At 38.9% G+C, this 16,639-nt stretch overlaps 1 protein-coding gene across 6 annotated transcripts in view; it reads right to left on the reverse strand.

The window, feature by feature from the left end:
* The window catches only part of IL1RAPL1 (interleukin 1 receptor accessory protein like 1), a 635,157-nt gene that overhangs the window by 532,123 nt on the left and 86,395 nt on the right, over positions 1-16,639 (reverse strand). For 4 of the 6 annotated variants that reach the window (XM_083439335.1, XM_083439332.1, XM_083439330.1 and 1 more), the window contains exon 2: positions 7,942-8,047. In XM_083439335.1, the coding sequence (XP_083295461.1) occupies positions 7,942-8,023 (82 nt within the window). In that variant the 5' untranslated portion in view covers positions 8,024-8,047. Of the gene's footprint in view, positions 1-7,941; positions 8,048-13,393; positions 13,467-16,639 lie in introns of all 6 variants that reach the window. The other 2 variants (XM_083439334.1, XM_083439333.1) reach the window with 1 other exon arrangement.

Genomic DNA, 16,639 nt, shown 5'->3' on the forward strand with positions numbered 1-16,639 from the left:
CTATAGGCCGAGGGAGTCAGCGTTTGTCCACAGACAGCTTCCGGGTCATGTGGCCAGCATGACAAAGCCGCTTCTGGCAAACAGAGCAGTGCATGGAAACGCTGTTTACCTTCCCGCCGGAGAGGTATCTATTTATCTACTTGCACTTTGACGTGCTTTCAAACTGCTAGGTTGGCAGGAGCTGGAACCGAAAAATGGGAGCTCACCCCGTCGTGGGGATTCGAACCGCCGACCTTCTGATCGGTGTCCACGTGCTTACTCGTCTACTTATTTCAGTGGTTCTCTTCTGAATATGCCTTAGGTGGCTAGAACCCAGAGAGTTTTATTCATATTTGTCTTACCTTGCCCATTTGATAAATGTTGACAATATGATATGAACACCTTTGACAACATCATCCTTCCAGCACACAGAAAAGAAAGCAGCACATAAACTGTGCACACCAATAAGTAGCAGCTTGAATAACATAACATAACATAACATAACATAACATAACATAACATAACATAAAACATAAAACATAACAAAATAAAATAATGTTGTATTCCAAAGCTTGAGAGAAGGAAAACCCATTATGCAAAGAACCAGTGCAAGTGTGCTTCCCAATTGCTATGGAAACATTTGCCTTGAGTTTAATAGAACAGTAGACATGAGGGGCAATGCTCTGTGATAGCATAGCAATAAGAAAAACTTTCCCAAAGTTTCTGCTTGCTACTTGCAACTCACCTAGAGGTATGCATTATCAAAAATAAGGAATTGCATCACCAAAAAGAGCACCAATCTTCATAAAATGTGCATGTGGAATACACATTTGGGAATGATTACTATAATTTAAATAGAAATACATTTCATCATAGCTGGGAAGAAGCCATGTGACCTGTATCCTTGTAGCCCAATCTGCTAACCAGGTGCTGCTAACACTGGGTGGGGATTTTCAAGGCTCCTGGTCTCCAATTTTATGGTTCCTTATCTTTAAACTAGAGTGGACTAGACAGCCCTCAAACACAGTATATGTTCAAATGATTGTGCAGTTTCCTATACAGAAGTGTAAAGCAGTCCTTATTTAGCTAGAGTTAAGACTACTAGGCTACTGCCAATTTATGAATTGTCCATAGCACTCTGTCGATAACACCACTGCCAATTAAGTGATGAGAAACACAGAAGACTAAGAATTATTCACATGACAAGCAGCGTGTATACTTTAAATTCATTTGAAAGCATGGAGCTCCAGTTGCGTCTTAAAAGAGCTTCTGAGGAGTGCATATCAGCTTAAACCATATCTAAGATTTGTTTTATTAATTCCCCCATATTGTTTTATTTCCCCATCTGTATTACATCCCTTGTTTTTAGTTTTGTTTATTTAATATCTTTGCAAAACCACCAGATGGCATTGCAGTGCTCAATTATTTTATTAGGCATTCCTTATACAAAGAATTGATAGAAACCATTTGAATCTTCCTTTTCTGGTCTACTTCCCATTTGATTAGTATTTCAACTCTCCATTAGCAACAAATCTCAATTCTCTTTAATAGGTGCCTAGTGGCTCAATCAGGAGGAGGAATATAATAAAATTTAATAAACATCACTTCTTTCTGGAATGTATGCAGAGGAAATTATAGCAACCATGCTGGAGTTAAACAAAATTCTTGCAAATTACCAGGGATGTAAAACATGTGCCTACCAAGAAGCACATTTGTTTTTATTTTGGCTTAGACTTTAATTTGAGTTGCACAATAAGATACCTTCAGAGAAACCATGGGAGCCAAGCTATTTAGAACACACTTCAATAAAGTTGGCTAAACATAAATAAGAGGCATAGCTAGTTGCTAATGGAACCACCACAGGTTTCTTTTCTGTTTTAGAAATAGGTTCTTTCACTTCCAAGCTCTCTTTAAAAACCACCCAACAAACTGGCAAAGTTGTCTGTGGGGCAGGGTACATACTTTGAACTTGAAAGACCTTATTCAGCTTCAAAACAGGAACACACATCAGTATGCTGTCTTTTTATGTTGTTATTTAGGAAATTTGGTATATAGATATTTGGCATATCACAATATGTATCTGATATGGAGTTCCAGCATCACCCAAAATGTACAAAACACAAAACATTTTCATATATCACACTGGGAAACACATTTAAATGAATTCATTTCACACTTTTTGTGTCACATACACTGTATATTAAGGAAACAAGTGGAAGCTATCAAATATGCTATCCACTATAATATCACTAGGATGCCTTGTCAAAGCTAAAAAAATATATATGCAGGTAAAATTCAGAATTAGGCATGACCTCTGAAGACAGCTATGCAATATTATCTATTCACAAATTAGAAAGTAATCACATCATCCATAGTGACTGACAGGGGAAAACCCCAACACATTTCTATCCCTGCAAAAAGAAAAGAAAAGAAAAGAAAAGAAAAGATAAAGGAACTAGCTATAGCCCACCAGGTCATGTCTGAGGGAAGGAGTGATGGGCAGCACAAAAAATAATCATGCCGCACTGAAGCAGTACATTGCACTATATATCTCCTAGCTCTACCTGCCCAACAAAACCCTTGGACAGCTAGCATGCCTGGCAAATCAGAGCCAGAGCCAATCATATGTCAATGTGATGTTCCACAAAAATACCCAATTGGTCCTTTCCTTTCAGTCCCTTCAGAGAGAGCAATTTCAGCAATATGTGCCTAATAACAGTGGTGCAAAGCACAAAAAAGGTCACTAAGAATGGACATGACACCAGGCCTTGAACTGGGAACTCATGGACAGAATTTGGGACCTGGAACCATGCCCACAAGAATGGGCTTCAGAGCCTCTACACAGAGAGAAGAGGAGTGTGCAATATCAGTCTCAGTACTTAGCGGATAATGTGAAATGTCTGGATTGACTAGACCTATAATGGATACTAGAAATCTAGCATTCACCCCTTGCTTTGAGAACAAGAGATGAGTACTGCACAAGAGAATCCAAGCTTTAGTATCTGTTCTGAGGTATATTTCAGGTACAGGTTCAGGAACGATCACCCACAGCCTCAGCATCAACCAGATGTTGTTGTACTGCCAACTGCCATCAGCCCCAGCAAGCACATCCAGTGGTCAGGGATTATGGGAGTTAGACTCCAACAATCTCTTGAGTGTCACGGGTACATCATCCTTGATCTACAAGGATCAGGACACATCTGGTTCTACAGGCATTGAACAGCATGATGCTCAAAGAAGACCCATTGACAACATTGGCTGGAAACCAAAGAACAGGAGACAATGGGCTTGAGTAGAGTGTTGGTCAAGAAAATACTTGGCTCTGACCTAGAAGCTTATACTCCTACATTGTCTCCAGTGACCAACCTGGAAGCAACAAACAAACAAAAACAAGCACCACTAATGGTGTCTACAAATGTACTGGTTCAACTAGAGTTTTTTGTTTTTGCTTTATTATGAATTTCTAGCACTATATCCTAATACAAGCATAACCACAGATAAGGAAGACAATGTACTAGTGCCCTTAACAATGTTTCATGAACCATAATTCATTGCTGCCCAATGATAAGAAAGCTTCCAAGTCCTATAAGCAGCCAATCAACCATAACCTGAAACGAGACTCCAAAAATCATTTCATCAATCCCACAAATAGTAAAGGCAGAAGAACTGAGAATGAAAGAAAAAATGTAGGAGATGTAGGTCATGGAGATGGAAAATTCCAAGAGCACCAATCTATCTTGATATGCCTATTCATTGCTGTGGTCCTCAAGGAATGCTTGCATAAAAGGATTCAGTCTTTACCTGACTACCTGTCTCTAAGCATCTTCAACCTGAAATATCTGTCCTCTGGAATGATGGCTCCCTGTGCTTCAAGACTCCCCAGTGCTAATATCTTTTTGCTGACCAGCGCTGTTTCTTTCAAAAAATGTGAAACATTTTGAGTAGTTTGGGATGCACCTGTGTTATATAGCTAACAAGAGGAAGTTACATTTTATTTTGAAAAAGTACTTTTAGGCGGGGGTTTAGCAGACCCTGCTTCATACCTAACAGAAGGTGATGTTTACAATCCTATACACACTTAGTAGGCAGCATGCTGCACTTAGTATCAGAGATTTTACATTTCAATAGACATGTACAGAATCCCACTGTTTATGCTTAAGAATAAGTTCTACTGGGCATGATTCTGAGTAAATATGCATAGGGTTTGTATGTAAGACAGTGATGGCCAAACTTGGCCCTCCAGCTGTTTTGGGACTACAATTCCAATCATCCCTGATTACTGGTCCTGTTAGCTAGGGATGATGGGAGTTGTAGTCCCAAAACAGCTGGAGGGCCAAGTTTGGCCATCACTGATGTAAGAGATGCAAATACAGGTTGTTTCTTTCCAGAATACTGTAATATAGGGAGTTCAATCCCAAACAGTGTTTCTTCCCAACCTATAACTTTGATACGCATTGACTCAGAAGGCTGTGGATTAGAACAGAGTCCTCACAAACTTTAGCAATTAAAATAACCATGCAGAAGTTTCTGTGCTGAGGTTAGAGCTCTTCCTTGAAGATATTCATGATGTTACTATTACACTGGATCCTCCTTTAAAAAAAAACTTCTGAGAAAGAACTGAAATGTCCTGGGGGTGAGGAAATCTGCTCAATTCTGGTATCAAGAAATATTTTTCAAAAGATACATCTTCATATGACTTTAAAGGTTTGCCTTTAAAAAAAATGAAATAGATACTCCCAACACAAGTTTCATGCTTTCAATTTCAGTGCTAAGAACCATTCTTCATAAAGACAAATTTACTCAGCACAGCTGTAAAACTTTGCCTTTGAAAGAGAATGTTGAATTTCTCATGAACAAAGTCACAACTGGGCTTTCTATTTTAAGCTGTTTCTTCAATTAAGCAATGGGGAAGAACCCAATATGAAAAGTTACACGACCTTTGTTACCTTAATCTGGTGGATTTTATTAAACTTGGAGTGTCTGAGACACATACATAACAGCAGAACATGGAGGCTGCAACGCTTATCTGAAAGGAGGTAAAAGCTCAAAGGCACAGTATTTCTTTCAGTGTGTTGAATAGTTGTTTCCATTAAACTGAATGGGGTAGCCTTGAGAGCAGGAGTTGTGTGTGCACCTCAAAGGGAATCCAAGTTGTTTTCTCAGGAAACACATTCAATTTTAATTTTTAAAAGCCTCAAATCTATTACTGGGTTTATGATTGAACTATGTAAAATGTTAAAAATATATTTAAAAAAAGTAGTTACGATGAAGCCATGTATATGTTGCATACATACCCTTATCTATTTTGCTTAACGATTTCACAAAATAGGGGAGAAAGCAGGCTCAAGAATCTGTTTTGTAAAAATGCCATCAAGCTGAGTATTGAATAATCTACAGAAATTTGTCTATCTCTTTGTTTATCTTGTTTTTAGAAAGAGTTCCTTATGCCAACAGAGAAGCAAAAAACAAAGCTTGTGTCTTTGCATAAACAAAGTGTGTGCTTTGAATTGCTTAAAAGACCATCACTTTTTATTAAAGAGGTGAAAAACACACATCGAAACATCTCATCGCCCTACATTTTTCACAACTTGTTGTCTGATCTTCTGAAGAAATCAGCATTAATCACTAGGTGCAGGAATCAAGAACTGAGTAAACAACTTTTGTTTTGTCTTATGAGTTCACCACAGATACAGATTTCAGGAACAAGTTGGAAACCATTTTAATATCAAACCGGTATTTTATTAACAAAATAAAAGCAGAATTCTAAGCATTATAGCAATTAACATGTATATAAGAAATGGTTTGTTAGAACTTCTTTTCCTCTTCAAGAGTTTGTGGGAAGTGAGTTTTAAAATCACACTCATTAATGCAGATAAAATATAATTTATAACATAGTAATCATCTTTCCAGACAGGTTGGGAACATAGTCTGGGAGGCATAAGGCAGGCATTTAATTGCAGATGCAGATGGACTGTTGTTTAGGCAAAGAACTGAGCATCAACACTGGTGAAATACTGGGAGAAACAGGGGTGTGCCTGACAAGACAGGTCTGTTGAACCATCTCCCATAAATTGGGTAGCAAAAAGCAAATAAAAAAATTAAGAAACCATGGAGAATGTGAATAACTGAATTAAAATATCAGTCGTGTTTGTAGCAAACCAGTACCACCATCTTAACCAGCTGTTTAGAGAGATCTTTGTTTAAAAGATACACTATTTTATCCAAAGTTTATTTGATTTGATTCAAGGGCGTAGATTCTGGAGATTTTTATTAAATGCATTCCAGTGTTTCAAAGATACTGAGGCATGGTATGAAATGGCATTCAACATCATAAACTTATTCTCATATGAAACAAGGAAAACATATCATTTTATTGTATAAAGTTCAACACCTGTAAGTTCAATCAAAGACAATGCTGAAAACTGTTATACCTTCAGAAATAAGTTTGAATTCATGCCAAGCCATCATCAAAAGGATGTGGTTAAGACACAACATTCAATATAGCTTACAAAAAACATTGCTGTCACATATATGGTATCCTTAAATAAAATGATCAATACTTAGTGTCCAATGGACCACAAAGCTGTCCTAGGGGAACTCAAGGAAGATTCAAGCACACAGATTCAAAAAAAAAATAGGCAAACATATTGAATTGACCACAAAGAGATACCCACATAATATTCTTTTAAGCATTCTAACTTCAGGTTTGTTTTTGTTTTTTTTAACAGAGGCAGCATATTGATTATAAATGGCTGGAACTTTGTAGAAATCCCTTTTACCTGTGAAAAGAACTCCCCTCTTGAGATCGTTTTGCCCCACAACCCTTTGGGAAAGTAGCAAACACATTAATAAAGGATGGGTGTACAGAGAAGGGCAAGGCATTCCCATGGCCAACATAACTTTTCTAATGCTTCTGAGCATGTAGTTGTGTGTAGCTTACTAGGTAAAACAGAAATGCATAGAAACTAGCTTTTGCGCCACAACTAGCCATGTACAACAACACACAATCAGCACCAGATAGGAATGAAAGTCCTGCTAAGCAATGCTGGTAGCCATGGAACTTCTAATGCAGTAGGAATGACTTCAGTAACAAACCCTTTTGACTACAAAACCATTTAAAGGCTATGCCTTCAGCAATGTCTTCAGGTAGTCGAATTTGACACCAAGAAATCACATTCACAAGTAACTCCCCTTCATCTGTTATAAATATGAAAGACATCAGTGGCAGGACTGTGCAGCAGCACTAAGCCTGCTCCCTCACATCTTCCATCTTTTCAGCATGAATGCCTGAAGAGGCTCCCTCTGCACATGAGCAGCTGCTTATGTGTAAGGGATCTGCTCTTCAGACACTTGTGCCTGATGTGCAGAAATGAGTGGTGGATCTAGCTCAATGGATGATGCTGGAAGGAGGGTGGTAGCACAGTTGGTATAATGAACTTAAGATGCAGCCCTAAAAATGGCACCAAAGCAACTTCAGATCAAGCCTGGGAAAAGATGAAGATGGAAAAACCAACGTGAAAGACTGGATACAATTTTTAAGGGCTTTCTGACACCTAGAAGCCACCTTGAAATAGTTCAAATGCAACAATTCAGTGCAGCACTGATTGACCACAAACCTGTTCCTTTCAGACCATTCCCAACTCTAAATCAATTTCATTAATTTGCCAAAGTAGCAGAGTGCTAACTATGAAGTTGTTTTAGAAACTGAGTCAAAAACATTCATGTAGAAGCTATACATAACCATAGAAAGGGGAAGAATGGTTGCAAGTGCCTATATAAACTACAGAGCTCAATATAGTCTGTGTATAGATATAGCATATGTTTCTAGATGCTATCAAATGGCCTGATCTCTGCACAGAACATTATATGACTAATTCATACATTTCCAAATCCAAACAGCACTTTACAAATGTCTCTACAAATGCATTGCCCTAATTAATGGAAAAGAGAATGTCTTCTTACCTGAGCCCCTTTTGGTCACAACCTTCAAACTCTGAACAAGAGTAGCATACAAGAGAATTAAGTGAGGAATAGGAGCTTTCATCTTCCAGCTCTCCAAGGCTGTTCCCTGAAGCAGAAGGAAAAGATACATTTTGTTATGTTTGCTTGGTTTTCGCTGAAATATAATTTTTGACATTAAACAAAGGAAACTTCAATAGATTGTATCAGTTCATCTCATGCGGTAATTTTCTACCTACTATTGAGGAAAATTCAAGAAATCAGAATGAAATTTATTATTATGCAGAAATCAGAAATACAAAATTCCTATTTCAGTGATAACTGCTCTTGTTAAATGGAAGAAAAATTGCAGCCACATTTCAATATATGGTCACATGCGCTTTAGCACATTGAAATCAATGGGCTTTAGCTCTGTGCTGGATTACGGCTTACAACATTATGCTTAGCATGAATATTTTATTGAGCAATCTTCTGCAATGTGGAAATTAAACTCTATTCCAAAATCAGTCTGCAAATCTGATTCCTTAAGCCTTCAATACATCATCCATCTGTAGCCTACTAGAGGCAAAATATTGGTTTATTTTTTAGATAGTTCCCTATATTGGAAGAAAAATGTGCTCCTATGCAATTAGCTATTAGAATTATAGAGCTATTGAGAGCCTGAAGGCTAATATTGCCCTCCTGAAGCCAAGGCTGCTCTCTTGCACTGAGACTAGAACACACTTAGACAGCGTATGGAGCATTCATGAACTGCAGAAATTAACACCTGCAAACAAATAAGGGGGAGTGGGATCACACCTGTGGGCTTCACTTGATAACTAGGTATTCAAGGTCCCAAACCTATGTCTATAGGCTCCCTACTTGCAATCAGAGATTGTATAGGTCCCTGTACAAGTGAGACCTTGAACACTTAGAAGTGGGGTGTGGGCCAGTGGGCATGATGCCAGTTTCTACACCTGCATAGGGCTTTAAATTAATTCATACAACAAATCTTACATTATTCAGATTGAAGTATAACAAACACAGTGAGAAAGAATTGGAGAGTCATGCTACAGAGAAAGATGAAAAGTCCACATACACTATTATGCCTATTTTGAAAGAAAAAGATAACAAACAGAGGGATGGGGGAGAACTGTCAGTTTTTCTAATGCAGCTTTCATTTATTTTATTTTTTTAAGAACTAAGAACATCAAACTTCCAAAAAGCATTATTATAACCTTAAAGAAGATGAGAAAGCTGGAAAATGTGGCTTGACAGTCACTTTTTCTACCAGTTTAGAAACATAATACTTATATCTTTCACGTCTACAAGATTAGTAGTTTGGGCACTGCCCTCGAGAACCTTAAAGTATGTAAAAGTAACACATTCCAATTAATAAAGCAGTGGCTCTATGACCATGAAAGACAGCGCTTGTTACCTCATACTCCAATATCTTGTTAGGTATCACAACAACCTACGGAACCTGTGCCAACTATCTAAAAGATCTACTCCTCCCTTCCCATCAAAGAGCCTTTATACTTGCAAGACTAAATGCTTCCCCTTCCTCCGTGACCAAAGGCAGATGCTCACACATTCGATTTCAAGCCTGTTTGGGTGCCTGCCATCAAGAAGTACCTGATTCAATGGACCACATTCTCTTAGATTGCCCTTTACACAGCAGACCTCGCCAACTGATGCTGAGCAAAATGTTGGACATCCAGCCCACAATTCCAAGAAGAAGCCAAATAAGGTTTCTCCTGGCAGATCAGGAGAAAGGTATTACTGCTTTAGTAGCTTCCTTTTTAGCCGCAATTTTACCCGAAAGGGTTCTCAACGAACTATCCTTTCGGGATATAGACAGGGCATAGCTAAATATTCAAATGCACACGATCATAGTGTGACCTTATAACCCTTGATAGCTTCACCCTTGTCTTTTTAATTATTCCAGTTACTTGAAGTGTTTTATACTGTGATGCCAATAAAGGTATTTGATTGATTGATTGATTGATTGATTGATACAAGATTAGAGGCAATACCACTAGACCCCCCTGTAGGGGGCAAAAGGAGACAGAATCCTTGGGGTAATAAAATTCTACTCCCCCCTTTTAAACCAAAAATGTCAGTGTTACAGACCTAGATGGTAGGAGGGAAATGCAAGGTGATTAAAGAAAGAAAAAATCTGTTCCATGTCAATACTCAGCCCCAGATATTGGTATTACAGGGAACCAGGCAGAGGGCCTTCTCGGTAGTGGCACCTGCCCTGTGGAACGCCCTCCCACCAGATGTCAAAGAGAACAACAATTACCAGACTTTTAGAAGACATCTGAAGGCAGCCCTGTTTAGGGAAGCTTTTAATGTTTGATGCATTACTGTATTTTAATATTTTGTTGGAAGCTGCCCAGAGTGGCTGGGGAAGCCCAGGCAGATGGGCGGGGTATAAATAATAAATTATTATTATTATTATTATTATTATTATTATTATTATTATTATTAAGCATTTGTATACAATTTTAAGAGTATAAATAAAAGCTACTTATGCAGAGGTGAAGCAGAACAGATGCAACTTAAGCTATGTCAAACTATATTGCTGTGTGATACTGCAGGCCTGAATTGTACGCTTCTGTAACCAAAATTCCATTTTTCAGTCAGTGCACTAAGTGATGCTGCAGGAAATCCTGATGCTGATATCTTCAGTCTTCATGATACTAGAGAGAGTCAGCTCCTTGCTCAGCATGAGCCTAACAAATACCGTCCAAAAGAATGAGTGACTTTTACATAGCACTTTAAGATCAACGGATATAGTGCGATTGCAAAACAGAGCCGAGCATGCTCATTACGGTCGGCCTGCTGAAAAGAACATCTCCTATTGAAAAAGGAAATATAAAACTATAAAGCCTTGCCATAATAAAAACTGAAGACAAAGCCTGGTGTCAGAGAAGGCAACATAGAGCACACAAGAAAGGCCTTTGGCAGATAAAATTCCTATTCATCATCTCTGTAGCCACTAACATTTATGAGGGCCACTTACGCATGTGAGAAGAAAAAAAGAACTTCACGAAACTAGGAGGAGGGCACCAATTTGTATAAACTCTGCAAGTGTTTATGTTTATGCATAGATACAAATTTAGAGCTGATTTCTATTCTTTAAATATAAATTCATACATTTACATAGTAAGGGAGACAGTGAATAGGTGTTCTGTGTCCCTATTCCATCTCCCAGTCCAGGAGCAGCTGGCAGGCATTTTCAAGGCCTCTGCTCTCCCTTTTTTGTCTTTAAACCAGACTTGGACAGAAACAGCCCTTTTATACCTTCCAACTTTTCCCGGTGCAAACCAGGACACACATATTCTGGGATGTGCTTCCAGATGAATCACATGACCCGTGCTTGGCTCTTGCCTCCCAAAAGCATGTTTTTTTTGGGTGGGGGGTGAGAGCATTTGAGAGCGTGGCACCCAAAATGGCTGTCAAGATCTTGTAGAAAAAACAGGATGTCTCTTTTTTTCTGGGGAACCCGGAAGGTATGCCCTTCTAAAGGAGGATTCCCTCAAATGGAAAACTGCCTGTAAAGTGGTACACGTGGCCACCCTACAAACACTTTGATTAAGAAGTAGTACAATATCATGAGCACTTTACAGATCATAATAGGGTGAGATGGGAAGCAGGAGCAGAGGAGACTCCTACTTCAAACCTTCACCCTCCAACTCTACAAAAGATAAGGATGACATACCAAAGGGAGGAGGGCTTGGCTGTGTACCCCTGCCCTACTTTCTTGTGACTGTTTACACACAAGGTAATGAACAGCCAGACCAGACTTCTGCCTCATGTTGGATACCTTTCAATAGGACAGTTCCTTTGAAAAGGAAAATGTAAGGCACACTGAAGCTAATGATAAACTGTCTAATGCAATAACTTAATTCGGACATGCAGTTGTTGACAGTAAAACACTGCCATATAAACTGCCTAAAAGTTGCAACAGTTAGTCCATGAATTCCCAAACGGTTGTGTGTGGACCCGTAGTTGTCTCCAAGCTTCATTCAGTTGGTGTATGGATTTGTGGTTGAAGATGGGAGATGGCACATCCATTGCATTATACACACACACACACACACACACACACACACACACAGTGGTACTTCAGGTTACATACACTTCAGGTTAAAGACTCCGCTAACCCAGAAATATTACCTCGGATTAAGAACTTTGCTTCAGGATGAGAACAGAAATCGTGCTCCAGCGGCGCAGCAGCAGCAGGAGGCCCCATTAGCTAAAGTGGTGCTTCAGGTTAAGAACTATTTCAGGTTAAGAATGGACCTCTGGAACGAATTAAGTACTTAACCCGAGGTACCACTTATTACAGTTTGAATTATATAGAATTGCAATTTTTACAACAGGCAGATAATTCATTAAGTGATCTGCCATGGCTCGCAGCAATTTTTAAATACAGTGGTACCTCAGGCATGATTTATGTTCTCATCCTGAAGCAAAGTTCTTAACCTGAGGTAATATTTCTGAGTTAGCGGAGTCTGTAACCTGAAGCATATGTAACCTGAGGTACCACTGTAGTCTGGGGGCGGGGGTGGAGGCTTGGAAACCAATGGGTTAGTCAATTTTGCTGGACATGGGAACTAAGTCACATCATTCTAGTTAAGATTTTTTAAAAAAACCTTTTGAAATTTAGTCAGACTGAACTTAGCATGAAACATAGTAACACAGCAACCAAACTGCAGTTCATACTTGGCTCTGAAAGTCAGCGCTGAAGCTTAGTATGGTCTTTCCTGAGGCGGGGGAGAATAATGCACAGTGGCCTGTGGGAAAGAAATGAAGCCAGTTCCACAACTGGGACCAATTTTTCCCTCATATGTTTCCATGAGAGAAGCATCACTAGTTTCTGCTATTCCCATGACTCAGCTTGTAAAAAATCATTCCCCCTGTTCTCTTAGGGTTTCTAGGTCAAGAGCCTCTGCACCTCTAGTTACTGAAGAGAATATAAAATTCAACCATGTGTAGATTTTCCCGTCATAGGGCTGTCAGGCCAGGGAGGCAATGCTCTTTCATAAAACTCTTAAAGGTGCAGGAACCTTTTGGATGAGGGTTCTTTCTCTCTGCTTCCTAACCACCAACACTGCATCTTGGGCTTTCATATTGCTCTCCTCCCTCAGTCACTCACTTTTTTTAACTCTGAGGTAGCACTACACAGTGTTTCCTTACGTCCCAGCAGTTCAAGAGTACAGTGTCCTTCTCCTATCTCATCATCTCCTTTAGCTGGGTGTACTCTCAGGCAATCGCCCTCAGGGTCAGCATTCCCATTTCATCACACACTTTCCTGACACCAGCATACACACACTTCCCCTCACATGGTTTTTTCCCCTGTGCATGCTTTCAACAGCTTCCCCTTTGCATCCCCTTCTCCAGCCTGTTCTTAAATCCTCATCACCAATGACCCTCTTCTTTTCTGTTCTTTATCTCTTGCACTCACCCTTTTCACTTAAGATCTTGGTTTGTCTTTCATTCCCACCAGTCACTTTTTTTTATCGGCCCTGCTCAGCAATCTGAAATTTTCAAGAGAAAATGAAGCTTTTCCTGACATATGCTTTTCTATTAAACTTGGGTGGCTAAATTGAGCCTCCACACACGTATTAGTAACTGGCTTATGTAACAAGTCTCTATATACTGGTAATTCATTGGCAGGATCCCTAATGCACACCTACAGCAGGATTCCGCCTGGGCTAAGGGAGGAGACGAAATGGGGAATGTTGAGGCTGTGCTGTGCATTTGATTCACAGTACCTGAATACAAAGCAATATGGAAATGGTAGAGGGGGGGAAAAGCATCTCAAGTAATCAATTTCAGTATGTCAGGTTACTTTTATAGGCAGTGAAGCAGATCCAGTTCTCTAATTTTGCTGTCTCTTGGCTATCTGCCCAACGGCTTCCATTTTAATTCATCTTGCAGTGTTAAAGGGCCCGAATAGAACAATCCAGTCTACTTTTGCCTTCCCTCTCCATTCGTCTTCTGCCATGGCTGATTACATAGCTTCATTTATGGAATTCAGTTTGACCCCAACTCTCTGGCTCCTTGAGATTTCTAGAGCCGGGCCCTGAGAGAACCTCTGTATTCTTAAAAGCTGCACAGAATGGATAAATGAGTTTCGCTTTAACTTATTTGCTCCTAGGAGCTCTTCCCGCTGAGCTTTCCAGTCTCACACAGTGCCCAATTGGTATAGCCAATAGGAGCCAGAAACCATGGCAACAGATATGCCACAAATGCCCTCGTTTGAGAGCATTACAAACACACAATATAGATTCCTTAGAGACTTCTGGCCATTTGTAAACCTAAGACTAAACCCAAATTATGTCAAATCATTTCATAGCAGATGAGCTTATGGCTACTTTCTGTTTCTGGACTACAACTCCCATTATTCTAGACCACTGGCCATTCTGGCTGGGGCTGATCTGATTTGGACATCCAACAACTTTATACTGTAAACTGCCCTGTGATCTTCAGTTGAAGGATAGTATATAAATTTTATTATTATTATTACATTGGTAGCTCAGTTTAAGAACTATTTGGTTTACAAACTCAACAAAACTGGAAATAGTGTCCCGGTTTGAGAATTTTACCTCAGTCTAAGAATGGAACCTAAATGTTGAAAGGGCACCAGCAGTGGTAGGCCTCATTAGGGAAAGCGTGCCTCAGTTTAAGAGCAGTTTTGGTTTAAGAATGGACATCCGGAACGGATTAAGTTTGTAAACCAAGGTACCACTGTATTATTATTATTATTATTATTAAGTTCCTATATAGAAATCATTATTTCCTAAACACACAATAAACAGACATACAAACAAGGCAACTAGCAACTTATTTCATTTGGGCAATCAAATATTTGTACGAATTGAGTTTATGTTTACATATTGAATTAAGGTTACAAAGGAGACACAGACTACAATAACAGAGTACAAATTCCATTGGACTTTATTATAATGCAACACGATTTAGAGAAGCAGAGATGAGGAAAATCCTAAAAGTTCAATTTTCTGCCCTTGGGAAGCATGGGCTAATGGCAGCTATATACAGTATATATATTTTTTCTGACTGCTGATAGCTTGCGGATTTCATACTCGAATTTGCTTTGGTGAATTTACTACAGCATAATGCAATCATAAAAGGGCCAGTACATTCAGTAGTCTGAAAAGTGACAATGCTGTTTCGGCAAGAGACAGTTTGGATATGACAGCTTTTTGGTAGTCCCCTAGAAGACTACCATCTGTGGAAAAGATAGCAAGAATCCCTTTTCCAGTAAGTTTGATCTGCATTAAATCTGTCTGCTTGAAAATTTCAATTTCCATATTTTTAAATCCTAAGGACCCAGATGCAAATCTTCATGTCTATTGAAATCATGCAAGCACCTTTTTTGTACTGCTTTTGATGCCTGCTAAAAATGTTCTTCCCCAAGCAGCCTATAAAGAAATGAAAATCTATTAGTAACCTTGTTTTTAAAATTTGGTTCATTTTATCTCTCTCTTTTTTAAATTTTATGAGGTTTCTGCTTTTAGTTTGTTGATTTTATCAGATGCTTCCCCAAAGAATACATCAGAATCTCAGTTCTTAAATGTAGCCTGTATGAACTATCTATCTATGAAAAACTATAGCAAAATAAAAACACCCAATAAGAATAAACAAAATACAAGAAATTTCCTTTAAACTACCACTAGTTTTAAAATTACACATCTATAAATGTCCATTGATAATATCACAATAATTAATTCATTTACTTTTATTTGTAAACATTTGTACCATGCTTTTCTATCTGAAGATAGTAAAAGCAACTAAGATTAAACATCAATTGTTCCTTTGCCAGCTTGACTTGTATTTGGTGATGTGTGCATTTTACAGACAACTGCAAGCCAACTTGCTTTCAGCAGACACTGGACCCCACCCACATTTGGTGCAAAATTTAAACAGTGTCATGCACAAGCCACACACACTGTGAAGCAACCAGCACTGCACTTTAAGATTCCAGATTTTATCTCTCCTACACTTGATATCACATGAGACCAGGTGAGTGACAGGTGGGCACGATCTGGACAAGTTAGAATTACTGGCCAAATTAGGAGGTCTATTGAGATGAATTGGGGGACCAAAGGTTACCCACTCATGATTTAAAGCAAGGTTGGGGAACCCATGACCTTCTAAATGTTGTTGATTTCATGTATTCCATGCCTGTTTATTCAAAGGCCAGTCAAAGAGAATAAAATGGGTCTTACTTCCGAGTAAGTGCATTTGATTATTGCCCTAGCACAGGCCAGTACCAAAGCAAGGCTCATCTTGCATGTGTAGAGTAGAAGGAGAGATTTTGGGACTCACAATAAAATGGCAAAAGTGGTAAAAACCTTCAGTGTGAATTAGTCATTTCAAATTACATCTTCACAACTGCAAAAGGAGAACAGTTCAGTATGTATTTATCTGTGCTCCAGTTGAGGTATTGCATGTTCTCCTTGCCACACACATATGTGACAGCAAGACCTGTTTCTATTATGTGGAACAAATGATTTGTCTACAGCGGGGTGTCACCTTCCATTCTAAACTGCTGCATTGAAAGAAAACGTTCAGCATTTTTATAATTTCAAATAGCTCATCATCATACAATTTCAGACAGCCCATTGAGTCAGAAGATTATGGTGCTTCCTCAGCACTTCTTTTCTCAGTTTTACATTCAATATAC

The sequence above is a fragment of the Podarcis tiliguerta genome (genome assembly GCF_965153285.1).
Source record: "Podarcis tiliguerta genome assembly, chromosome: 4".
Classification (NCBI taxonomy): Eukaryota; Metazoa; Chordata; class Lepidosauria; order Squamata; family Lacertidae; genus Podarcis; species Podarcis tiliguerta.